The sequence below is a fragment of the Stegostoma tigrinum genome, chromosome 15 (genome assembly GCF_030684315.1).
Source record: "Stegostoma tigrinum isolate sSteTig4 chromosome 15, sSteTig4.hap1, whole genome shotgun sequence".
Lineage (NCBI taxonomy): Eukaryota > Metazoa > Chordata > Chondrichthyes > Orectolobiformes > Stegostomatidae > Stegostoma > Stegostoma tigrinum.
The window spans coordinates 50429290-50456424 of NC_081368.1; the positions used below are offsets into that span (position 1 = coordinate 50429290).

Sequence of the window (27135 nt, forward strand, 5' to 3'; positions counted from 1 at the left end):
GATTCTGAGAGATTCCTATAAGTGAAGCAAGGTTGACTTCATCAGCATTCTTGTACTCAAGCTACAGTTGCAGTCAATGAGAGAATTTATTTTTTGTCACCAAAATTAGCCAATTGAGATCTTCACATTTACTGTGCTTTCTAGGAGAAGTTCTGATGTTAGGATTGGAAAGTGGAAGAATCAGCTTGAAGCATTCTAATGATGAAGAAATTTAAACGCAGTCATTTAAAGAGATGCCTTTCTTAATTGCTGATGTAACTCAGTAAAATGACAATTGCAAGACTGCGACGTAAAACATTACCAAGACTAAATAGATTGACATAAGTTATACATAAAGCAGGTGTAGTGATTGGAACCAGCTGGTTCTGGTTGACCATGAGATCCTTGATTGAGTTTGTTAATCTGGGCCAATCAGGAAAGCCTTGGCTGACCGATCTAACAACATGGGATTAGAATCTCCGCAATTCTGGCGACTGACTCTGAGCTGGCTGACAACAGCCAGTGTACTGTGCATAAGTAAATAAAGGGTGACTTGGTAATGGGATACTGGCCTCACTGCAGTTAGTTCAGTGGTGATGGAAGAAAACAGTACATGCCTGAAGAATATTCATTTGCAACAGTCATGTTGGAGTTTGGGTAAGCATTTCTGGCATCATGCCTTTATTTGGGACGTTTGACTTGTATGATCCTTCTGTGGAAGACTGGGCCCAGTATGCAGAAAGAATGTGATTTTTTTCCAGGCAAATGACATTGGAGCAGATGAAGAGCAGAGAGTAATCCTTCTGCTTGCAGGCCCGCAGCATTCAATTCTAAGGGGCTTAATTTTGCTAGAGGCACTAGACAGTAAAACTTTCGAGAGTTGATGGAGTTGGTTAAGGAATATAATGGAAAATTCATACATAACTTGGCCTCCATCTTGGCACTCTTACACCTGTTATTGAAAAAGGCTCAACCTTGGAAATGGTTGTGTAGCCAAGAAGTAGCCTTTAGGGAAGTGAAAAAGCAGCTATCATCATCTAAGGTGTTGGCCCACTACGATCCGAAGCAAGAGGTAATGCTTACATGCAACATCTCCCTTTTATGGTATCAGGGTAGTGTTGGCTTACCGGTGGTCCAATTGAGAAAAACACCCAATAGCGTATGCTTCCTGGACTTTGGCTGATGCCAAACTCAAATATGCCCAGACAGAAGCAAGGTTCGGTGGTCATCTTTGGTGTGAGGAAGTTCCGCCAGTACCTTTTACGGATGAGAATTTGTAACAGTCAGAGATCACAAACCCCTGCTAGGACTACTGAAGGAAGACAAAGCTGTGGCACCCATACATTCTGGTAGAATTCAGCTTTGGGCCCTTGATCTGTGCGTACAAGTACAAGTTAGAACACTGCCCAAGAAATCCAGTGCCTTGAGCCACCTCCCACTGGCAGATACCCCACTAGTGATGCATCCACTGGAAGAGTCTGTTTTGGTTTTAAACTTCCTGGGCACGCTTCCAGGCACTGCTGACAATATCCGACTGCAGACACAAAAAGATCCTGTCATAATAAAACTAAAACAGCTGGTGTTGGTGGGGGAAACAGAAGGGCCATTTCAACCAGAATTGAAACCTGACTTGACCATGTGAGATAACCATAGAGAACAGCATACTTCTGTGGGCAGTAAAAGTGATTGGCCCGAGTAAAGGTCACTGCCAGATACTGGCTGGACCCCACCTGGGTCATTTAGGGGTTTTTAAGATAAAGATGCTTGCAAGAAGCTCAGTCTGACAGCTAAGGTTGGATGCTGACAGAGTTGCATTGGTTGGACAGTGCCCAGAGTGCCAACAAGGACAGAAATTGCCACCAGCAGCACCCCCATATTGATGGGAATGGCCAGGTAAACCCTGGTCCTGGTTGCACGTCGACTGTGCTGGCCCTTTCATGGGCTCAGTGTTCTTGGTTGCTGTGGACACCTATTGAAAATGGTTGGACGTGCATAAAGTTCATTGAGCAAATTCTGAGATGGCGATTGAGAAACTGCGAGCATCGCTCCTGATACATGGTCTCCTGGATGTATTGGTCAAGGACAATGGGACGCTTTTTACCAGCAAGGAATTCAAATATTTCATAAAGTCAAATGACATTCAGCACCTAAGAGCAGCTCCATACCATCCATCATCCAATGGTCTCGTGGAAGGAGCAGTCCAAACATTGAAAGCAGGCTTAAGGAAGCAGTCTACAGCGTAAATTGCTACCAAACTGTCCTGGTTCCTGTTCGATTATATGACCACCCCACGTACAACAACAGGGATAGCTCCAACAGAGTTTTTGATGGGGAGAAGACTTTCAACTGTTAAACCTGATATTCCCAGACCGGGGGGATGGGGTAGTGTGAAATGGCAGCTGGAACGCCAATGTCGGCCACGTGCCTCCTAAGCAAGAGAGACCATTTAATACAGGGAAGAAGTTTGGTGTGGTAACCATGGAAATGGCCCTGTATGGGTATGAGGTAAGGTTAATGCAAGATCAGGTCCTGTGACTTACAAAGTTCAAGTGGGTGAGGTGGTCCTGAAGAAACACGTGAATCACCTGAAAGCTGTTAGTCCGCAAACAGGGCAAGAGCAAAACATACCTGGCCCCTCCGAACAGCTAGAAGAAAGCCTGTCTGAAACTGTAGGTTCTCACCCTCCGTCTAGTTTGGTGAAATCTGAGTCTAAGATGGATATGGGCTCAACATTGTTCCTGATGGAAGAAGAGGAGGAACTCTTATGAGATGCTCCGGATTTAGGAGATTTGGCTGAGGTCTGGAAGATGCTGGAACCAGACCTGGGGTGAAAATGTCACAAGAAAAACTCTGAGACACAGACCAGGCCTACATCTGCAGATTTAGTGGGGGAAGGGATGTAGTGATTGGAACCAGTTGGATCTGTTGACTACGAGATCTTTGATCAGGGTTGCTAACCCAGACCAATCAGGAAAATCCTGGTTGACCAATATAACCAGGAGATTTAGAATCTCCTCAGTTCTGGGGATTGACTCTGAACTGGCTGGCTACATGCAGTGTACTGTGCACAAGTGAAATGTGCCTTGATAATAAGATACCAACCTCTGCACAGTTAGTTAATCAGGTAGTTATGACTAGGTCACAGTGCATTTGATTTCTAGAAATTTGAGTGCTTTGGGAAAGCTCGATATTCCGATTAACTGCTAAAGGTTGTCCATTGCTAAATTGTTCTGGGCATAGCAACGATTAATGCCACAAGTCCCAACTTCAACAAAGGTCTGCAAATCACAGTGGACGGACTTCACATTAGAAAAAATATTTCACACTGCAAAACGTCTTTCAAACTACATTTCAGATTTGCTTAAGTTCACATTAATTTGGAGGGGTACTGCATTGTTTTACAGCATGCTGATTAACACAGTACAGGAAATTCTAAGAACTGCTTTCCCGACCTCGTTTATGAATTAAATTGTAGTGCCATGGAATTGACTATAGCTGTGGTTTCTCAGGGACAGATGCATCTCTGTATCCTCACACAGAACTAAATGGTTATTAAACTGTATTGAGGTATCCTGGTTTGCCTCTATTCGACCGTACTACTTGCTTATTTTATTAGGTAACATTGTTTTGTTGATAATGTTGTACAGGTTAACTAGTCTAGTAATTTAACAAGTATTGTAATTTAGACTTTGATTTGAATTTGACGTGCGTCCCTGACTTAGTGAATAAAACTAAAATAACAATACTAACCAGAAATCGACTACAATCCTGTGATGTCACATCTTGAATTTTTTTTGTTTCTTTGGCTCTGAACTCCTTCTCTGGTTGCTGAATCCCACTTTTATTCTCTTTCTCACTGCAGTGCGCTTTCTTGTCTTGTTGCTGTTGCTATCCATATTAAAATCACTGAATTCCACACAGCGTCGGAATTGATTGATAACCTGCTGGTCTTTGACTTAATATGCACTCTGTGTTTTAACTTTAGATCACCGGTCAGTTCATCGCTTTCTGCTCAACGTTGTGAACCAATTACTATGTTCTGTTGATATTGAAGTTTACAAAAGAGCAATTGCATTAAATAAGAAATGAAAAATCTTCTAAAAATTATGCATAATATTCAAAGGGAGGTTGAATGATGCAGCTGATGGGCAGAGACGGTTTGATTGTCAGCATGAAGTATTTGTACCTAACTCTTATTGTACTCTTGTGAATTGCATCAGGGTCGTTATGGTTGTTGCCGGTTTCTTAGGGATGGCTACAAAACTCCAAAAGAGGTATAGTGCTTTTCTTTGAATTATTTTAAAGCTATTTATTTCTTTCACATTCACACCAAGTTACTTGCGCAGTGATTCATGTTCATACATATCAAAATGTAAATATATTGGTCAGAATTTTGTTGTCAACAGGGAAGTGACATTCTTCAGTCACCAGTGGTCACTTGCTGTTTTACAGTTGTACATTTTCCATATTTTTATTACCCTACCACACTGTCATGTGGGTGTCAATGTGGAAAATTGCCCAGGTATGTCCCGTTCCAAGAACCAATCCACCGCATCCAATTACGAAACCATCAATCTACTCTTGATTATCAATAAAGTGATGTTAGAGGTTTGCAAAAGTGTTGTCGTAATAATGTGCTTGTTGAACTTTGAGTTCCAGAAGGGCCATTGAAATCTTGACCTTGTGGCAGCCTTGGTTCAAACATGGTCAAAAGAACTGATCTGCAGAGGTAAAATGAGATTGACTGATTGCACTTGACATCAAGACCGCATTTTTACAGTGTGGCATCAAGGATGCCTAGCAAAACTATACTCAACAGAAACCTTGGTAAATTCTCCTGGTTCAAGTCATACTAAGCACAAAGGAAGATGGTTGTGGTTGTTGCAAGTTAGTCATTTGAACTCTACGGCATCTTTATAGGAGATCGTCAGCGTAGTGTTTTCACCCAGCCATCTTCACGGGATTCGTCAATGACCTTCTCTTTATTCTTAGGTAAGTTGGGATGTCCATTGATTGCACAAATCAGCACCAATCCTGACTCTTCAGATACCAATTTGGAGATAGACTGCTTCAGTAAGGCCTGGACAATACTTCGGTCTGAAAAGTGGCAAGTGACCTTTGTGTCACCAAAGTGTCATGCAATGACCTTGAACCATCACTCCTCAATGTTCTGTAGTGTTGCCAGTGCTGAATTCCTCACTGTCAACATTCTGGGGATTACCAGAAACTGAGTTTGTCTACCATCTACATGACACAAGTTAGGAGTATGATGGAATGCTCCTGTCTGCCCAGATCAATATAGCTTCACCAACACTCAACATCATCCAGCACACTGTAGTGGGCTTGATTGGCACCGCATCCACAAACATGGAATCCTTCCACCACTGACAATCTGTATCGACAGTGTGTATTATCTGCAAGATGCACTGCAGAAATTTACCAAGGTTCCTTGGAGTGCCTTCCAAACCTATGATCGCTGCCCTTTTCATTTCAGATGGTAGTAGATACATGGAAAAACCACCATATACAAGTTCTCCTTCAAGCCACTCACAGTCCAGACTTGGAAAGATCTCACCATTTTTTTCAGTTTCACTGGGTTAAATTCCTGGAGCCCCCTGAGCAATGGTATTGTATTGCACCTACAGCACATAAACTACAGAGGTTCACTAAGGCAGCTCAAAGCTACCTTCTCAAGGACGATGAGGAATGGGCAATAAGTGCTAGTTCAGCCAGCAATGCCCACTTCCCACAAATAATTAAAAGAAAACTTATGGTTAAGTTATAAAATAGATCGTGATTAGAGTTGTTTGGAGCACGTCTTTCTCTGTTGTATTAGCTGAGAAGGTGACACTTGCAAAACCGAGGCTTGACAGCACCACTGCAATGGTGTTATGTATTATGACATGACAAGTTTACATGGGTAGTTTCTGTTATGAATCTGAAATTGATCTGTGCAAACAGAATAATTTTGGTATTAATTGATACATTCAGCAAGAAAAAATGAATTTTCTCCTTACCATGGAATCTTTTCCAGGTGAGTTAACAAATCCAAGCCCATTGACGTCATTTAGGAAATATGCCAAGATTAAATTGTCCCCCTGTAAGAAGAGGGAAAGAGTAAATCCCAATTTGCAGACTCCATCGATAATTCAGCTGAAAGGAGGTTCTTATTGGAGTCACTGAATTTCCACTTACCAATCTGAATCATTACAGGGGTTGTTGTGTGGATACTGAGGAAAATAAAATCACTGGCTTCCGCTTTGCAACATTGCACTTAGTCACTTGTTATTGAGTCACGTCTTTCTTAATCCAGAAGTTGTTTGTTTCTATAACCTTAGTTTACATTCATGTTGATTTGTTTAGGATCCTACAAGGCTTTATTATGAGCCTGAAGAACTGAAGTTTTTTGAGAACCTGGAATGTGAATGGCCTTTGTTTTGGACATATATGATCCTTGATGGCTTGTTCAATAATAACTCTGAGCAGGTGAAGGAAAATGTGATGTAAATTAATGTGAATATCCAAATTTTGATTTACTTTTCGATAAATTGTTCGGGCAGCTAATAAACCGTGCGTATGTTTATATCCACTGAAATCTGATGATTGTCAGGTTGTGATGCAGCAAATGTATTTTATATTTTGGGCAATTGTTATCTTTGCAGGTGCCTCCCTTTTAATATAGTGGTAACACTTTCATTTCTGAGTCAAAAGACTGTGGGTTTAAATTCAACTACAGAAATTTGAGAACAGAATCTATATTGGCATTCAGTGCTGAATTGAGGCTTTGTTGTACTATTGAAAGTGTTTACATGTAAAACTAAGGTCCCAATACCCTCTCAGGTGGATATAAAGTATTGTTTTGGAATAGTACCCTGGCATCCTAGCCGTAACCTGTCCCTCAAATATCCCCTTTCAACATCTCAGACATTTTCTCACTGAAGTTTGCTGTTTGAAACTGACTTCTGTATTTCATGACATTGCACCAGTGATCATATTTCAGAAGTATTTGATTGAAATGTTTTGGAATATCCTGAGGTAATGAATGGTGCTATATAAATGCAATTTTTTTGTTCGCTTAATGCACTTTACAAATACTTTATGAAGTGGTTCAGTTCAGCAATAATGCCATTACTGTTAATGTCGACATCTTGCCCATAACAGTTGATATTTGATTTGTGTTCAGTATTTTAGAAAACCTAAAGCCATATTGATAAAGTATTATCATAAAGTTTCAGTTGAAATGATCACTCTTAATTTTCAATAAATGCTGACCAAAAATAGCTGCTTGTTATTGCATTGCATATTCGGCATATCTGTAACTTTGGAATATTGTCTGTTTAATTTGTAAACATGTTGGGCTACCATTAACTTTGTTTGTATTAAAGCCAGTAAATGATATACCATAGTTGTGCTCTGCTTTTTTTTCATGAAGTGATTAGTGTAGTATTAGTCTTAGGTTAAACTGTGAAATACATTGGGGTGGACATAGTTCTGGATGGAGGTGTAAGAGCAATTAGACAGGTTGAGTAAAGGAAAATTGCAGGTGCAGCAAACATTGAGAAGGAAACTTAAAGAATGTAACAATGATTCATGAATGAAGTTATGTCTATTGCTTTGGAAGATCAGAGGATTTGAAAATATAGGTTTGCAGACATCAAAAGTAGCACCTCCACTTGATATTGAAAAGTAAAATCAATTAAATTCTAGGTTTGATGAGAACAGTAGGACATAAAAGCCGAAAGCAAATGATGAACCCATCATAAGAGTATACAAAGACCTCAGTTAGAGTACTGTGTATAGCACTGGGAACCACACTATTAGAAGGGTATTGGACTTCACTGAGGGTACAACATGAATTTGCCATTATAGTGCCCTTGTGTGAGAACATACAAAAAATATGAAAACTGGCTTGCAAAATTAATTTTTCGCCATGTTTTCTGCTAAACGAATCTATGATCTGATGAGCAGATCAAATTTCAAAGTGATTGTGAAATCTTAACATTATAAAAAGTGGTAGTTTAGAACAAACTATGCAGTCACTGATGATCAAAAACAAGGGGCCATAATAAAGGAAGAAATATCAGTTGGATAAGGAACATATTTTAATAGATAAAGTCAGCATTTATCTCAATCTGCTATCATGAACATTTATGACTTGAGAATTACATTTTTTTTTGTTTTCTTTCTCTCATGAAAGGTTGAAGAATACAGAGAGGTCCTGGATGGGATTCTTGTTAAGGCAGAGGGTGGAATACGTTTAGTACCTGAGCTTTACAGTGTTCCACCTGATAAGGTAACTTTGAAATACTTCGAGGCTATCCAATATTTTAATATCCCCCTGGTCAGACGAATGTTTTCTGATTAAACCCTATCAATCATCGTGACAGAGAACATCTTGCTTGCCAAGTTAAAAGTATCTTTATTACTAATTATCTGCCTGTTGACACACTGTTGCTAGAGTAGTGTTCATCTGCATCTTTGTGAATGGATCCGAGTCCTTGCCTCATATTGGAACTGAAAACACAGTCACTTAGAATGGGAAATGTTGTACAGCAATGCCTATCTAATGTATAGTGCAGTATGTTAAGTATTTGTTTTGAGTATTATAATTATGATATGCTTCCTATCAACTTATCTGTTTATAGTATATAACTATGTTCTGTAGGTCTCATATTGTTCTTATATCCTGCTATTAATGGTAGCTTTGTACCACCTCAGTTTTGTATCTCCAAACTATTGAATTCATGTTGCAGGAAAAGTCCAAGCTATTTTTCTAGCAATAGCTGATAAACATCTGAAAGACAGATTTAGTTTGGCTGTCTGACTGAATAGAACACTGGCCAGGACTCCAAACACAATCAGTGATTGCCATCCTTTTAGCATGCTCTTAATATTCTAATTACAAATCCTGAGCCTCTCAGTTAACATCAATAGTTATAACATCCAGTACATTATCTATTTCTCCAATGTCATGTTAGAAAACACTAAGAATGCTTTTCAAGAAAAAGATTTATTTTGTTTGAACAATTTACAAAAAAATATTAGTTTTGTTCATGTGCACACTACTTGTAACCACATGAGTTTAAATGCACCCTATTCCAAAAGCTTCTACAGGTTTTGGGGCTTGAAGTCTGAAGTACAAAGCTGGGACTTGATTTCTTTGAGTAAAGCTAATTTTTAATATCTTCGTATCAGATTTTAATGTGCATATTTCAAACTCCATTTAGTTGTCTGTAAAACAGTGATAAAGGATGATTCATTTTGGATTGCTGTTCATGAGAATACTTCAGTATGGATCGTCCGCTTACTGTCATCACTATTTCCGGGTGCCTGGAAATTCCTTCTACTACTTGATATATTCAAATTTACACCAGGACCAGGAAAATCCATTTCTCATGTTTGCAAGATTCCTGTGGGCAGATGTTATTGAGACCAGCAAAATCCAGAGTTATACTACATATTGTATACAAAAGTACAGCACAGTACAGGCTCTTCGGCCCATGATGTTGTGCCGACCTATTATCCTACTAAGGTCAATTTACCGTCCATACCCTACATTTTACTATCCACATGTGCCAATCCAAGAGTCATTTATAAGTCTCTAAAGTATCTGGCTTCACTACCACTACCAGCAGTGCATTCTACATGCCCACCACTCTGTGTGATGTATGGTGAATACAATTTTCTAAAGGAAACTACATTTCTTCATTTCTATCTTACTCTGACTTTTAATACTGCACCTCATCCACCATTGTAATTACTTTGATCAGAAGCTGTCTATGCTTTGTAATACTCTTTAATTTTAGAATTCTTACATTGAGGAATTACATTTGCTATGTTTTACTGTGTATTTTGTTCTTTCTACGGACAAATGCCATTTTCTTAGTGCCTCCATGCAGATGCAAATGCTACAGCACATGCAGATAATTGAGAACATGGGCAGTCATGAACATGGGTGGACCAGTTGGGCATTAAACAAAGTAGGAGATTAATAACAATAAAGTGATTCAATAAGTATTTATTTTAAAGAAAATGAAGTATCTATCATTCCTTGAACTTGAAAGCATGTTGATTATTGAACTAATTCTAATGATTTTCCTAACAATGTGACAATAACTTTGAGGTCTCGAGAGGTTTGGTGTTGATTAATGGCTTTAAGAGCCTGAAAGGGTTAAGCCTGAGGAATGCCTTAAAGCACCACCTAATATAATATCATACAGACTTGTGGGTAAAGCAGCTTAGGTCTTACTCCTTTGAAATCTTACTATTGAGGTACTTTGCATTGTTTCTGTAATATCAATGTAACTTGTACTTAGTTGCTGACATGCAATAACCTACATTTGTTGAAGACAAGAGACTGTTATTAGACAAGCAAGTGGAACTTGTATCAGATAGTAGACAATGTGAGTGTGTTTCACAGTCAAAGATCCTCACTCTTCAGTATGAAGACATGTTTTGACCTCAATCCTGAAATGGTGGAGGGAATTAAACTCGGTTAAGTCAACAAACAGCCAGTCAGTCAGCAACAGATCAAGTAATAAATAGCCACAGCTGATAGTGGAATGATTGGTTGAAGGATGTCCAGTAGAAGATTTCATGAGGTTCCCTAAATTCATTTCAGAAGACACGAAGAATTCAGTGAGATTAGCTATGTCGGCATGCAAAACTTGTTTTAAACCATGAACGAGATAATGGCCAACAAGTTATAATTGGCTGAGCCAAATATAACAGCAGCAGGAGAAGGATCAAGAATGAAAGGGAAGTTATGCTTGATAAAGTCACCAGAGTTCTGTGAGGAGAAACAAACATAGTTAATAAAGGTGAACTCGTTGATGTAGTTTGTTTAGATTTCCAGAAGGCGTTCGATGAAGGTGCAACTTAAAAAGTTGAGTCTTTGAGGAGACAGTGGGGTGTAATGTATCCAAATTTGCTGTTGATAGAAAAGCATGTGGGCGGGCATGTTGTGACTAGGATATAAGGAGTCTGCAAGAGGATATAGATTGGTTGAGTGAGTGGGAAAAAACTTGGGAGGTGGACTTTAATGTAGAAAGTAGAGGTAACACACTTTGATGATTAAAAGAGACAGACTATATCTAAATGGAGAGAGACTCCAAAAAGTGCATACACAGAGGGATAAGACCATAAGACATATAGGAGTGGAAGTAAGGCCATTTGGCCCATCGAGTCAATCTGCCATTTAATCATGGCTGATGGGCATTTCAACTCCACTTACCCACACTCTCCCTGTAGCCCTTAATTCCTTGCCAGATCAAGAATTTATCAATCTCTGCCTTGAAGGCATTTAATGTCCTGGCCTCCACTGTGCTCCATAGCAATGAATTCCACAGGCCCACCAGTCTCTGGCTGAAGATATGTCTCCTCATTTCAGTTCTAAATTGACACCCTCTAATTGTAAGGCTGTGCCCACGGGTCCTAGTCTCCCCGCCTAATGGAAACAACTTCCCAGCGTCCACCCTTTCTAAGCCATTTGGATGTCCTTATGCATGAAATGCAAGAAGTTAGCATACAAGTACAGCAAGTAATTTAAAAGAAGCAAATAGAATTTTGGCCTTCATTTAAATAGGGAAGCCTTGTCGCAACTGTACAATGTGTGAAGTTCCAGAAGACTGGAGGGTGGTTAATGTTGTTCCATTATTTAAGAAAGATAGCCAAGACAAGCCAGGGAACTACAGGCTAGTGAGCCTGACATCAGTAATAGGGAAGCTGTGGGAGAGCATACTGAAGGACAGGATCAACCAACATTTAGATAGTTAGCATAGATTTGTGTGCAGGAAGTCATGTCTGACAAATTTTTGAGTTTTTTTGAAGAGGTAACCAAGAGGATAGATGAGGATAGGACAGTGGATGTTGTCTATGTAGACTTTAGTAAAGCCTTTGACAAGGTCCTGCATGACAAGCTAGTCATGAAAGTTAGGTTGTGTGGGATCCAGGGAGAGCCATAGGGCTCAATGCTGGGACCTTTGTTATTTACAGAAATGATCTGGATGTGAATGTACAAGGCATGATTAGTAAGTTTGCGGATGATAAAAAATAAGGAGATATCATGGATAGTGAGGAAGGTTATCAAAAATTAAAAGGATCTTCATCAAATGGGGAAGCAGGCTAAGGATTGGCAAATGCAAGGTATTGCACTTTGGAAAGTCAAACCAAGGTAGGACTTGTACAGGAAATGGTAAGGTTCTGAGTTGTGCTGTGAAACCCAGGAGTACAAGTATATAGTTCGTTGAAGGTGGTATCACAGGGTGGTAATGAAGCATTTAGCATTGCTAGCCTTCATTGGTCGAGGCATTAAGTACAGGAGTTGGGACATTGTTACAGTTGTGTAAGTCATTAGTGAGACTGCACTTGGAGTATCTGTTACAGTTTTTATAGGAAAGACATAGTTAAACTGGAAAGGTGGCAAAGAAAATTTGAGGATGTTGGCAGGGCTAGTAGACCAGTGTTATAGGAGGAGGTCGGACAGGATAGGACTTAATTCCTTGGAACATAGGAGAATGAGGCGCGTCCTTATTGATATGTATAAAATCATGAGGGACATTAATAAGATGAATGCATATAGTCTTTTTCCCAGGGATGTGGAGTTGAAAATTAGAGGGCATAGTTTTAAGGTGAGGAGGGAAAGATCTAAGAAGATCCCAAGATGCAGTTTTTTCACACAGAGTAGTGCCTGTATGGAATGGGCTGCCAGAGAAAGTGGTTGAGGCAGGTATAATAGCAATATTTAAAATAACATTTCAATAGGTACATGGATGGGAAAGGTTTAGAGGGGATATGGACTAAAAGCGGACAATTCAAACGACCTGAGTTGGCACGGTGGTCAGCATGGAACAGTCTAGGCCGAAGGGCCTGTTTCCATGCTGTAATACTCTATGGCTCTATGACTGTGTATGTGAGGCCACACCCGGAGTGCTGTGTAGCGGTTTGGTCCCTATGTGCTTTTTCTAAAATAAAAACTGGCATTGGAGGCAATTCAAAGAGATTCACTAGCCTAATTCCTCGGATAAGGCATTGCCTTAACTAGAAAGGTTAAACAGGTTTGGCCTTTATACACATTAGAATTTAGTAGAATGAATGGTTATTTCATTGAAACACATAATACTCTGACGGTCTTTACAGGGTAGATGTTGAGAAGGCATTTCAAAAAATGGAGGGATCTCCAAACTGGGGGGCATAGGTACAGATTAAAGGGATGCTTTTTAAAGCTGAGCTGTGGAAGAACGTCTCCCAGTGATGAGAGAGCCAATGAGTTGTATATCCTACTGGAGCTCATTGAATCTTCAACTGAAATACCTCCAGAATGTAACACAACTTGATAAACCAATTAATTATGACAGATTTTAAGTCTAATGTCAGATGCTTACTTGAGGAAGGAAATAATTATATTAGAAACAGTTTAGTTAATTGCAGAGTTGAAAGGCTTGTTTTATGATGAGAGATTGAGCAGTTTAGGAATAGTCACTAAAGTTTAGAAGGATGAGAGCAGATTTTATCATGGCATAGAAGATGTCAAAGGGGACTGATGAAGTACGTGTAGAATGGAATTTTCCCGTGGGCAATCTAGACCAAGAAGTCACAATTTCAAGTTAATGGCTGGCATATTTAAAAACATGAGAAGGAATAGCATCTCCCTCAAAGGGCTATGAATCTATGGAATTCACTACCCCAGTGTGTTGGATGCCAACACTGAATAAAGATGAGGAGAGAGACAGACAGATTTTTAATTAATAATTAGTTAAAGGGCTGTGGAGAATGAACAGCAAAGTGGAATTGAAGCAGATGTGAGATCAGCCATGATTGTTTGATTTGCTGGAGCAGGCTTGTGGGTCTGAATTACCTACTTCTGCTCCTAGTTCTTATGATCTTATGCTGAGATGATTGAGAAGACGCAAGATCCAACAGAGAATTTCCTTTCCTTATCTTGGGAAGACAGATCATACTAAGTAAGAAGCAAATAGTACAACTGAGGAAGTGAACCTGGTGGAACCTGCTGAATGAAAGACAGAATGAGAGGCTCTAAGCTAATCAAATTTTGAACGCTGATTCATCAGAAGATTGAGAATTGAAAACCTGATACTGTTTGAAATTGTGGGGAAAAAACACCAAGAAAAGACATTCAATGCCCAGAGATCCATGATATGGTCAGGAAGTTGCCTGCTTGAGATCCAGAATGCACTGAAAAAAAATTGTGCAATTCCATAATTGAAAATACTGCAAGAGAGAAATTCTATTGTTAACAGGATAACTGTCCTTTGTGAGGAAAATACATGATGGTAGTGTTCTTCTGATGTTGCACTGAAACAGTTTCCTGTTTTATGAGGAAAGACCTCCACTGTGAAGGAGATCCAAGTAATTAAAGGTCTTCTCCGCCTAAGGTCTGAAATTCCCTTTAAAATATCAGAGAAAGGAGGAGTTACTAGTCTTCAATCCAAGGATCTATTGATCTTCTAATTTCAAAGAGAACATATTCTGGAAAAATAGTGATACCTCTGGACCATCTGAAGTTTGGAAGTCAACTTTGGAGAAGTTAATCATGATACTGTACATGTGTAGTATCAACAATAGAAAAATGTTTGGGAGATCTTGTACAACCGTGTAAGCGTCTGAAAGGGTTCATATTGAATGCCTTAAGTGCAATCATTGAGGGTATCACAGACTTGGAGGAAGAAGCAGCTTAGGATTTCAGTGGAGTAACAACTATCATTAGGTCCTGCGTAACAATGTCTGTCCTATCGATTAAGCATGTACATGATTGCTAGCACTCAATGAATGACATCTTGTTTAAGACATAAGTTTCCTCTTAGATTAACAAATGATTTTCGTCCACTACATCAGGCCAGACAGCCCTTACTCTGAATGGAGGCAGCACGTCTACCCTATGGTGAGCAATAGCAGATGCAGCCTCGAACAAGGTGATCTGCATTGAAAATTGCCCATGTAACATTGGCCTTTCTCTATTTTGGTCTAATGTTTGAGTGATTCTTTTCAGTATTTACTTTTTTTTTAAGCAAAGCTCTACCACCTCTGCAGTTTCATTGAAATTAAAGAAAGCTGCAAAATTGATAATACTCATATTTTGTTTTTCAGGCAAGTGAAGAGTGCAAAAATCCACATACTGTTAACAGAATCCCAATGGGAAAATTGCCACATATGTGGGGACAATCCTTGTACATCTTAGGATGTCTTGTATCAGAGGTAACACAATTCTAAAACAATGCTGTAGTAATAATAATAATGCTGTTTACACCAAATAATAACTTTGGACCATGTGGTGCAAGACTGTGTATTCACAGCATATGTATCTGACAATCTGTTCAGCTTTGTGGTAAGAAATGTTTTTTGCTAACCTGTTAAAACTACAGGTCAGGTGAACCCCTACATTAGGGGTCTGTGATATTCTTTCGTTAGCATAGATCAAACGGGTCCAGACAGTTGATTTCATAGAAACGTGTGCTGAAGTCGCAACTTTAGTTTTGTATGCTGAACTTCTTTGGTTTGACATTGTGGAATCATAAGATTAATTTCTTTTCAGATTTTGCTTTGCTTTCCTCAGTCACTCGACTTCAGACAAGAGTCTTTTTCTTTCTCATTTTCACCATCATCTATAGCACTGCTCAATATTGCTCTCCGTTCAGCTCAAAATATTGGAGAATTGGCCAAGATGTAACATCAGAGAAGCACCCAACCTCTGTAGCTTCCTTGAAGGATAGTTATGTTGATAGTGTCTGAATGTCTCAGCATTTTCAAAAGTCTGCTGTTGAACCAAGTGTGGTTTCTGACCCTCAGCAAATATTTGCAAAGACTTGAGCCTCTAGTTAGTGTATCTTTGTCAGCCCAGTTTTGATTCAAAGAACTCAATTTATACAATGTAATGCAATGAAGGGCATAATTTGAACAGCTCTCAGCTGAACCTTTTAAAAGTGATTGTTGTTAATGTGGAAAGATAGGCTGGGATGAGATATTATGCTGCATGTGAATGCATTGCTTGTCTCACCAATGCTTACGACCATGCTCGTTCCAACAATAGTGTTGAGAACAGCAAAGTGGAGTGCTGACTCTGATCAGTGTATCCTTTCCAAACTATGAGGCTAACAGTGAAATCAGTTGCTGTCCCACAAGAGTTCAACAGGCTGACACAAACAAAAAATTACTTTTCAAGTGTTTCTCAACTGGAGTAGCTGCACATTGTCTGTATGTAAAAGGAAAGGAGAAGAATATTAAGAACGAAGAATAACAGCTTAGGAAGGACATGAAGCCTGCACTGACACATGAAGCTTGTCTAAAGTAAAAACGTTTTGCCTCCATGCAGTCCATGCCCCTCTATTCCCTGCCTATTAATGTAACTGTTAAGAGCTTCTTAAACATCACTAATGTATCTGCTGCTTCCACCTCACTTGGCAGCGCATTGCACATACTTAACGCCTTCTGCGTTTTTTAAAAAAAACTTGCTTCTCACATCTCCACTTCACCCAGTAATTGACATTTCTACCCTGGGAAAAATACTCTGACTATCCATTGTGTCCGTGCCCCTCAATTTTGTAAACCTCTATCCGGTCGCCCCCCCACCCCCCACCACCTAAGCTTTCAATATTTAAACGAAAGCAAATCAAGTTTGTCCAATCTCTTGTGATACCTAATATCCTCCAAACCAGGCAATGCTCTGGTAAATCCTTTATGTACTTTATCCAAAGCTTCCACATCCACATGGCAACCAGAACTGTGTGCAATATTCTAAATGTGGCCTAATTGAAGCTCTATACAGCTACAGGATGACTTGCCAATTTTTATACTCTGTGCCTCGACCAGTGAAGACAAGCATGCTATATGCATTCTTGACCACCTTGCCCACTTGGGTTGCCACATTCATGGAATCGTGGATTTATACGCCAAACTCCTTCTCTATCTTAATGCTTCTAAAGGTTCTGCCATTTACTGTATACTTCCCTCCTGCATTAGACCTTCTAAAATGCATCACCTTACATTTTGTCTGGATTAAATTCCATTTGCCATTTCTCCATCCAAGTTTCCAGCCTATCCATATCCTGCTGTATCCTCTATAATCCTTCTCACTATTGCAGCTCTCCTAATCTTTGTGTCATCTGCAAACTTACTGATCAGGCCATCTGCAGTTTCCTTCAAATCATTATATATATTTATTAAAAATTGCAAGGGTTCCAGGACTGATCACTGTGCAACACTACTGGTCAGAGTTTTCTGGAGGGTTCTGCCTCTATTCTTTGTCTTTTATGACAAAGCCAATTCTGTATCCATGTTACCAGCTCACCACAGATCCCATGTGACTTCACCTTCTGTATCAGCCTGCCATGAGAGATCTTGTCAAAGCCCTTGCTAACTCTATACAGATAATATCTACCACCCTGCCCTCATCAATCATCTTTGTCACTTCCTCTAAAAAACTTAGTCAAGTTGGAGAGACTATTTTGAGCCTTGCTGCCTATTGCTAATAGGCCCATAATTTTCCAACTGTGAATAAATCCTGTCTCTAAGAATCTTCTTCAGTAATTTCCCTACCACTGATATAAGGCTCACCAGCCTGTAATTTCCCAGATTATGGGGTATTTCCCATAATTTCCCAACATGGGCTATTCTCCACTCCTTTGGGACCTTGCCCGTGACTGAAGAGGATACAAAGATTTCATACAAGGCCCCAGCAATTCCTTCCCTTGTCTGCCTCCGTATTCTGGGATAGATCCAAACATGCCCTGAGGACTTGTCTATCTGCTTTTCAAAGCACCCAACACCACCACCTTTCTTTTTGCATCAACATACCGCTTTCTAGACTGACCATTAGCCATGTCCTCCTTCGTTGTGTATATCGATGCAAAGTATTCATTATAGACATCACCCACATCCTCAGGCTCAATGCATATATTTCATTCTTTTTCCTTGAATGGACTTACCCTTTCTTTAGCCACCCTCTTGCGCCTTTATATAAAAAAAAATTCAGTTTTTCCTTAATCCTGTTTGCCAAGGTTATTGCATGGCTTCTTTTATCCCTTCTAACTCCAGTTCTTCACATTCCTTGAGGACTTTGCTTTCAGTTTCTAAGCCTTACATATGCCTTCTTTTTTCTTTCGACTAAGCCCTTAATTTCACTTGCCATCCAAAGTTCCCAAATCTTGCCATCCTTGTCCTTCACTTTCACAGGAACATGGTGGTAGTCCTGAATTCTGATCAACTAGCGTTTAAAATATTCCCACCTGACAGATGTAGATTGCAAACAGCCACCCTCTATATGCATTCTTCAGTTCCTGATTAATGCTGTCAAAGTTCGCCTTCTCCTAATTTAGTACTTCCATCTGAGGACTACCCTCCTCCTTGTCTATAAGTAACTTGAAACTTATGGAATTGTGCTCAGTGTTCCCAAAACGCTCCCCTGCTGAATTTTTGATCACTGGGTGCTGCGTTTTATTAAGGCAAAGCGGGCCAGGACTTATCCTGTTAATGGTAGGTCCCTGGGAAGTGTTGCTGAACAAAGAGACCTAGGAATGTAGGTGCATAATTCTTTGAAAACGTAATCATAGGTAGACAGGGTAGTGAAGGGGCATTTGGCACATTTGACTTCATTGGCCAGAACATTGTGTAGAGGAGTGGGGACGTCATGTTGCAGTTGTACAAGACATTGGTGAGGCCACTTTTGGTGTATAATTCTAGTTGATCTTCTGATAGAAGGATTTCATTAAACATGACAGTATGCAGAAAAGATTTCCAAGAATATTGCCGAGTCTGGAGGATGTGAGTTAGAGGGAGAATAGGCTGAATAGGCTTGGGCTTTTTTCTCGGGAGCATTGGAGGCTGAGGGGTGATCTTCCAGAATTTATAAAATCATAAGGGGCATGCATAGGATGAGTAGTCAAGGCCTTTTTCTTCAAGTAGGGGAGTCTAAAAGTAGAGGGCATAGATTTAAGATGAGAGGGGAAAGATTTTAAAAAGGACCTGAGGGGTAAATTTTTCATGCCGAGGGTGGTGTGTGTTTGGACTGAGCTGCCAGAGGAAGTGGTGGAGCAGGATACAATTGCAACATTTAAAAGACATCTGGATCAGTATATGAATAGGAGGGATTTAGAGGGATGTGGGCCAAATGCTGGCAAATGGGACTAGGTCAGATTGCAATATCTGGTCAGTGTGGATGAGTTGGACTGATTGGTTTGATTCTGTGCTGAATGATTCTGACTGTACCCTGGCCTGGCTCATTCCCCAATACCAGGCCTACTATGCTGCTTTTGCAAGTTGACTATTCACACATTGCTTCAAGAAACCCTCCTGGATGTATGTAAGAAATCCCATCCCACTGCAATCCAAGTGTCTGGTACTAAGGGCGTCTCACTCTCTGTGTGAGGCATTAAAATCACCTACCATGATAAGCTTTTTATTTTCACATTTTTCTATAATCTGTCAACATATCTGTTCCTCTTTCTCCAGCTCACTGTTGGGAGGCTTGTAGTACAGCCTTGTCCAAGTCTTTGGACCCTTCATTTTCCTGATCCCTATCTGTATGGCCTCGCTCGATGAGCCCTCTTCCCTCATTACAGCTGTGATATTCTCCCTAATCAGTAATGCAACTCTCCCACCTCTTTTACATCCCTCTCTTTCTCATCCAAAGAAAGATGAAAACATCTAAATCCTGGAATGTTAAGCTGCCAGTCTTGACCCTCTCGCAACCAAGTCTTAATAATAGCTACAACATCGTCATTCTGTGCACTAATCCAAGCTGTAAGTTCGTCTGATTTACCTGTTCTACTCCTTGTGTTAAAACCAATACTCTCAGACTGCCAATTCTACCATGTTCAGTGAAATCTTGTTGTCTATTCTTCCTCTAAGTCTGGCTGCCCTTTGTATCCAGCTGTTCCTCAGTGGTTTTACTTGCTGACCACCTGCTCTGGTTCTCATTCTCTGCCACACTAGTTAAAACTTCCCAAGTGCCACTAGTGTTCCTCCCTGCCAGCATAATGATTCTCCTCCAGTTTAGGTGAAACCCCTCCTTCTTGTGCAGGTCTTACCCATCCTGGAAGACATCCCAATGATCATCATATCTGAAGCCCTCCCTTGTACACCAGCACTTTAGCCACAAATTTAATTGTACTATCTTCCTATTACCAGCCTCACTGGCATGTGGCACAGGGCATACTTCTAAGATTACCCTTATAGAGGCTTTGCTTTTCAACTTACCACCTAACTCCCTTTGCAGGACCTTGTCACCCTTGCAGCACACCATCCTAAAGTCCCTTTTGTGGCAAAGGCAACACATATCTGTGACTCTGACTATGGAGTTATCTATTACTACTGCTCTTCTGCCCTTTGACTCTCACTGTTTTACAATAGGACTAGCTATGGTGGCACTGCTCTTGCTGCTGCTGTTGCCATACCCTTATTTACCATCACTCCAACAATGTTCAAAGTGGTATTGAGGGGTTAGCCGCAAGGGCCTCCTGCGTTGACTGTCTGCCTGCCTAATCTAGTGGTCACTCATCTATCTGTCCGAACTTCTGATGTGACCATGTCTCTAAACCTCCTGTCCATGATGCTTTCTGCCTCCTGCATGCTACTTAGTGCGCCCAACTGCTGCTTCAACCAATACATGTGATCCTTGTTGCCTTTGAATGCTATCAATCAGAAACCTGTGCTTCACTACATATGTTACTTCCAGGGATTTCTTGCTGCTGGTGAAATTGATCCTTTGAACAGAAGGTTTTCAACTATACCTAGACCAGATGTTGTAGTCCAAGGTATGTTTTTGAACTAATTTCTATTTAAATAACCTTTTATAATAGTATTCTAATTTGGACTGACCTGTATAACTTGTAGTTTTAAAATTACCAGTAAATCAGCTTAATGCAATATGGAGTGATTGAATTATGTATTATTTAACAGTAATGAAGAAGTAATTGCAATATAGGCCATGATTTTATATTAAATATGCACGAGATATTTGTAGAAATAGCTGGCAAAATTCAGCAATTCAAAATTCAGGTCTAGCAGCATCTGTGGAGAGAAAACAGAGTTAAGATTTCATGTCCAGTGACCCTTCTTCAGAACCTTCAGGCATTCTGAAGAAGAGTCACTGGACGTGAAATATTAACTCTGCTTTCTGTCCGCAGATGCTGCCGGATCTGCTGAGTTTTCCCAGTCATTTATGTTTTTATCTCTGATTTCCAGCATCCACAGTTCTTCTGTTTTTTTTTTGAGATTTTTATAGATTGGTTAATTCCAAAGTTTATCTTCCCAGTATTATTCTGAACGTAGTGTCTTGGCTTGGCCATGTTATATTAAAGTTAGAATTGAGAAGAGAACTTTGTATAGGTAAATTAAAGCATTGAAGCCCTTTGTCTTTGATATTTGATAGGTTGCAATTAAAGTAATAGTAAATAAGTGTAATAGCTGGTTTAGGTGTTGCCATGTCACAAAATTGGCCTGTTCCTTTGCTTTTCTTAGATCAAGAGAGGTAAAAATGAAAGATAGATACTAATTAAATTAATTCCAGGTGACATTCTGAAATGAATCTTGACAAAATCCTGGGAATGAGCTCAATATTTTGATTATTAGAGCTAGTTTGGCCTTAATAACAGTTCAGCAGGCGTCCTGAAGACGTGTGCTCCAGAACTTGCTGCACCCACAGCCGAGCTATTCCAGGAGAGCTCCAACGTTGGCACCTACCTGACAATATGGAAAGTTGTCCAGATATGGCCTACACACAGAAAGGAAAATTGATCCAGCCAAGCCAATTACTTGCACATCAGTGTGCTCTTGATCATTAGTAAAGTAATGGAAGGTGTCTGCAAAAGTGATATCAAGCAACACTTGCTCAGTAATAAACTGCTCACTTGTTGACAGTTTGACTTATGTTGAGGCCACTCAGCCGCTGATCTTGTTACAGCCTTAGTTCAAATATGGACAGAACATCTGAATTTCAGAGGTGAGGTGAGAATGACTGCCCTTGACATCGAAGTTGCGCTTGAGCAAGCATCAAGTAGCCCTCCTAATATTACAATGAAAATCGAGAGGAAAAGTCTCCACTAGTTGGAGTCATGCTCAATGCACAGGAAGATGGTTATGGTTATAAAAGGTCAGTTATCTCAGTTCCTGGATATCTCTGCTGGACCTCCTTAAAGCAGTATCCTAGGCCCAACTACCTTCAGCCACCTCGCCTCCTAAATGCCTCACCTTTTCTTCATCATAAGGCCAGAAGTGGGTAATGTTCACTGTATACTGTTATTCTTCATTCATAGTTCCTCAGATATTGAAGCAGTCTATGTCCAAATGCAGCAAAACCTGGATAATATCCAGGTTTGAGTTGACAAGTGGCAAGTAACTTTCGTGTCACACAAATGCCAGGAAATTGCTGTCTGCATCGAGAGCGAATCTAGCCATTGCCCCTTATCATCATCAAATCCCCTTCAGTCGACATTCTGGAGGTTGTTATTGAAATTTGACTAGACTAGCTGTATAAATATTGTGGCTAACAAAGAATGTCAAAGGTTAGGAATCCTGCAGTGAGTAACTCACCTTTTGACTTGCCAAAGCCTGTCCATTATCTACCAGTCATGAATCAAGTGTGTGTGATGGAATTTGCCTGAATGAGTGCAGCTCCAACAGCACTCAGGATTGCCACTGTCCAGGACACAGCAGCCTGCTTGACAGGCATCCACTCACTCCACCACTGATACCCATACTATCTACAAGATGCAGTATACAGATTTGCCGAGGTCCTTAGATGGCACCTTCCAAACCTATGTCTACTACCATCGAGAATGTAAAGGCTAGCAAATACATGGAAAAATCACGAGTAAGTTCCCATCCAAGCCAGTCACCATTTGGACTTGGAAATCTATCACCTTTCCTTCAGTTTCACTGGGTTAAAATCCTGGAACTCTATCAGCAATGGCATTGTGGATGTACCTACACAAAATGGACCACAGAGGTTCAGGAATGCAGCTCACGACCACCATCTTGAGGCCAAATAAGGACGGACAATAACTGCAGGCCCAGCCACTGACACCCACATTTTCTGAATGAATTTTAGAAATAGTGCTGCTCCAGCAAAACTTTTTCAGTGCAGCTCCTACTGACATCTACCAATGTGGATGAATACTCCAATGTGTGCTATTCACATTTAGCAAACCTATAGTCCTGCTGTTTACTGTACAAAATTCATTCACCCAATCATTGGTAAAATGCTATGATTTGTCTAGTCAAATACCGATCCATAAATAGCCAGTTCACCGATGATTATTTTGGGTTCTGTCAGAGATTTTTTGGCTGTTGATTTCATCACAGGAGCTTTGATCCATATGCGAATGCAAAAACTGCTGTGATGAAATGGAAGTATAAGCTGTAGTCAAGCAAAACTGTAATTGCTGGAGTCCGCAGATGGTTGTGAATTTGAAGGTCGTTCATAGTGGCACTTGACCTGTGCAGACGATTATTGTGAGTTCAGCAATGGGTTTAATTTCTTCATGATTCGATTTCATTCATAACTCCTCTGATAATTGAACAACTGATACTAGCAGGATCTGATTAAGGTACATAGTTGGACTGACAAGTAGCATTTAAATTGACATGACATTCCAATTGATGGCCACTATGAAGAAGAATAAGTCAAATCATCATCCCTTGACCTTCAATGGCACCACTGTTACTTAAGTATCTGGACGTTAACCTGGCTAACATTTGAAAAGCATTTTTATTTTGTTCCCTTTAAAATGCCTTTCCATTTAATTTCAGTGGCAATAGTTGCAGAAACTGTGGCAATAAAGGAAACCCTAGAGAAGCATGGAATTAATGTACAAACTGTAGCAGAAATTTTTCCAATCAGAGTGCAGCCAGCTCGTATTCTTTCTCGCATCTATACAAGACTTGGTAAGAAAATCTTGCTATTTAGTTATATTGCATATGGGAGCACTGGGATTGTTACACCTCAATCCATTAAACTTCAGTCATTTACTGGGTATCAATGCTATGGTATGTAGCAGGAATGAAGATAACTTAGGGAAAATATGAATGGACAACCAAATGTTTTTCATGAATGTAAACACTGAAAAGAACACTTGCCCATTTTGAGTGCATGGCCTCAATATTAAATTATAAAATAAGATATAGCTAAAAAACATAAGGCTGCCTGTAAACACATATATAGTACATGTCTTTTATTCTCCAAGTTAGGGCAAAAATAGCAGCAAGCAAAGAGCATCAGACCCATCCAGCCAGACATTTGAGCCCTGGCTATGTCGTGGCCGATTTAATAGTCTGCAATGTTTGTGCAGCTCCCACCGCCCAGCTAACAAGTGAGGGCAATGGTAGGAAGACTGTCCCTGCTCTTCACAGCCAGTAATTAATTTCTGCTGCTCAACAAATGCCTCGGAAATATGCTGGCCAAGCAGAGGCAGTGGCTACTTCAATGAGTCTTGTAGAAATGTATATTGACCCTGGAGCCAGGACAACAGGTAATTCTGGGGATTTTGCTGGGTTGTCGTCTAAAGTGGCCCCCGCTGAGAACTAAAACTGAAACACCCAAAGAGGAGTGTCTCGCCGTATAATCTGTTTAAGGAATGTAAAAAGGGGTATACTTGCTTTTCAGCAACTTCTTGTGGTTAAATGAAATAAATCCCTGACACTCATTTTATAATCAACAAGTAACAATTTATTTATCTAACTCTAATAATGAACAAATTAATTAAACTATTAACAAATAAACCAAACAAACCCCTTCTAACTACTAACCAATTCCCAAACATAACAAGAGTCTAATGGTATGGTGTTCCAATAATAACAAGTCCCACTTAAAAAGAATTTAGTCTCTTGAAAATATAGCCAGTTTATAGATCTTCCAGAATGTTGTGTGCCTTCTCTGTCAATTCTCCTGTCAGGAATGTTAACTAATTATCTCATGGGTACCTTTTGGTATTTAGATAGCACTTTCTGTAAGACTTAGAGGAGACTTTGAGACCCAGTGATTCTCTCTTGCAAGCCGAGGGATGTTAACTCTGGCAGATGGGAATTAGCTCTCTGCTGTTTTTGCCCAGCTGTCTCTTCTTTTATACCCTTGACGACATATCAGTTTCTTATATGTTGTCAAAATATTGTCCTATGTTGTCAAAACCATCAGATTTAAATTTGATTGATTGTTTTGTATCTAAGTGGCTGGTTCAAATTGATTGGCTAAATTCAGAACTTGTTATCTTGGTAAAAACTGCTGCTTGGCCTGCTAACTGTACGGCCATTTGATACAAATATATCAATTCAGGCATTCACTGTGTAGTTGCAAACTTTCATGCTGCTGCTCATACAACCTTTTAAGCATAGAAAAAGCACATCATCTTTTAGAGGGGCCACACAATGCCTCCACCTCGCCCTAGCATTTTACAAACATCAAGTTCTGACTTCCTGCCTCCCAAATCTGCAAGTACTGTACCCAACTTCACAACACACATACTCTTTAATTGGAGATCAAAACTGGGTGCAACATTCTAGGTTTAAGGATGCATGACTTGGTCTTTAAGACATGACTGACACGCAGGTCTAACCTTATTGACAGGTTACAATAAGAGAATGATGCTGAGTGGTCGGCCTTACCGCCATATGGGTGTTCTTGGCACATCAAAATTGTATTTTATCAGGGATGAAATCTTTGCTTTCACTCCTCAGGTAAGCACAGATTCACCTCAGTTTTAAAATTTCATTTCAGATGTGTGTTTTAAGTTTCTTTTATTGAATGAAATTCCTCCTTTAGGTGTAAAATGCTAAGTCCAAAGTTCCCTGGCTCTTCCCTGATAGCCTGAGACTACAAATGTGATTGAAATATAGGGACAGGAATTCCTCTTCATGTATCCCTTGATATCTTAGGTTAAAAAAAGTTAGACATCTCAGATTTAAAATAACAATTGGTCCAATATTCAACTGTTGTTTGTATGAGAAATTTCCAAAATTCTACCGCCCTGTAGGCGTTTCCTAACTTCGCTCCTGATTTGGTTCCTGAAAGGCATGGCTCTAATTTTTAGGTTTTACGTCTCCTCGACTATTCTATTTCCAATGCTTGGTGAATCAATACTCTGTCTCTCCTACTTTTTTTCTGCACTTTAACACCAAATTTAAAATCTCTCCAACCTCGGCATTATTCGATGTCCAACCCTCCATCTTATCCCTGCCTCCTTGGGCTGACACAACTTGTCCATTTTCTCTCCCACCTATCTGCCCCTCCCATCCTACTGACCAATTCCCACCACTCCTTACCTGCACTCATCTATCGCCATTCCACCTATCTTCTCCAACTCCACCCCTCCTCTCTCTATTTAGTTCTGAGCTCCCTTCCCCCTCCCCATTTCTGAAGAAGGGCCCTGACCCGCAATAAACAAAGAGAACAAAGAACAAAGAAAATTACAGCACAGGAGCAGGCCCTTCGGCCCTCCAAGCCTGCGCCGATCGAGATCCTCTGTCTAAACATGTCATCTATTTTCTAAGGGCCTGTGTCCCTTTGCTCCCTGCCCATTCATGTACCTGTCCAGATATATCTTAAAAGATGCTAACGTGTCTGCGTCTACCACCTCCGCTGGCAATGCGTTCCAGGCACCCACCACCCTCTGTGTAAAGAACTTCCCACGCATATCTCCCTTAAACTTTCCTCCTCTCACTTTGACTCATGACCCCTAGTAATTGAGTCCCTGAGTCTGGGAAAAAGCTTCTTGCTATACACCCTGTCTTTACCCCTAAATGTCACCCTTCCTGCTCCTCTGATGCTGCCTGGTCTGCTGTGTTCTTCCAGCTCCACACTATTATCCCACATTCTGGTCACAGCCTGCCAACTAAAATACATGCCTTCTATCCCTGTGTTCTCTTCCCTATAGGGTTGTCAGTGTTCCTGGTTTTTGAATTTAAAGTTTAGCTAACAAACTCTTGTGAGGGTCTTCATTAAATGTATCCTGGTGATCATATATGTAACATGCATAGATTTTACTTTTCCACTACCCTGATTACCTTACAAAAATAAATACTCTGCCACCTTCTTTAGACATGATTACTTCTATGCGAATACTCAGGTAAGGAAAGGTGTTTCAAGATGTTCAGTCACTCTGTCCTTAATTGTAGGTGCTCGTACAATTAGAAACAAATCTTCCATTAATAGGT

At 40.1% G+C, this 27135-nt stretch overlaps 1 protein-coding gene across 4 annotated transcripts in view; it reads left to right on the forward strand.

Moving 5' to 3' along the window:
- The window catches only part of phka1a (phosphorylase kinase, alpha 1a (muscle)), a 110732-nt gene that overhangs the window by 15798 nt on the left and 67799 nt on the right, over positions 1 to 27135 (forward strand). For all 4 annotated transcript variants that reach the window (XM_048544440.2, XM_048544441.2, XM_048544442.2 and 1 more), the window contains exons 9-15: positions 4200 to 4253; positions 6343 to 6465; positions 8177 to 8272; positions 15085 to 15192; positions 20666 to 20744; positions 23740 to 23874; positions 25550 to 25659. In XM_048544440.2, the coding sequence (XP_048400397.1) occupies positions 4200 to 4253; positions 6343 to 6465; positions 8177 to 8272; positions 15085 to 15192; positions 20666 to 20744; positions 23740 to 23874; positions 25550 to 25659 (705 nt within the window). The remainder of the gene's footprint in view (positions 1 to 4199; positions 4254 to 6342; positions 6466 to 8176; positions 8273 to 15084; positions 15193 to 20665; positions 20745 to 23739; positions 23875 to 25549; positions 25660 to 27135) is intronic.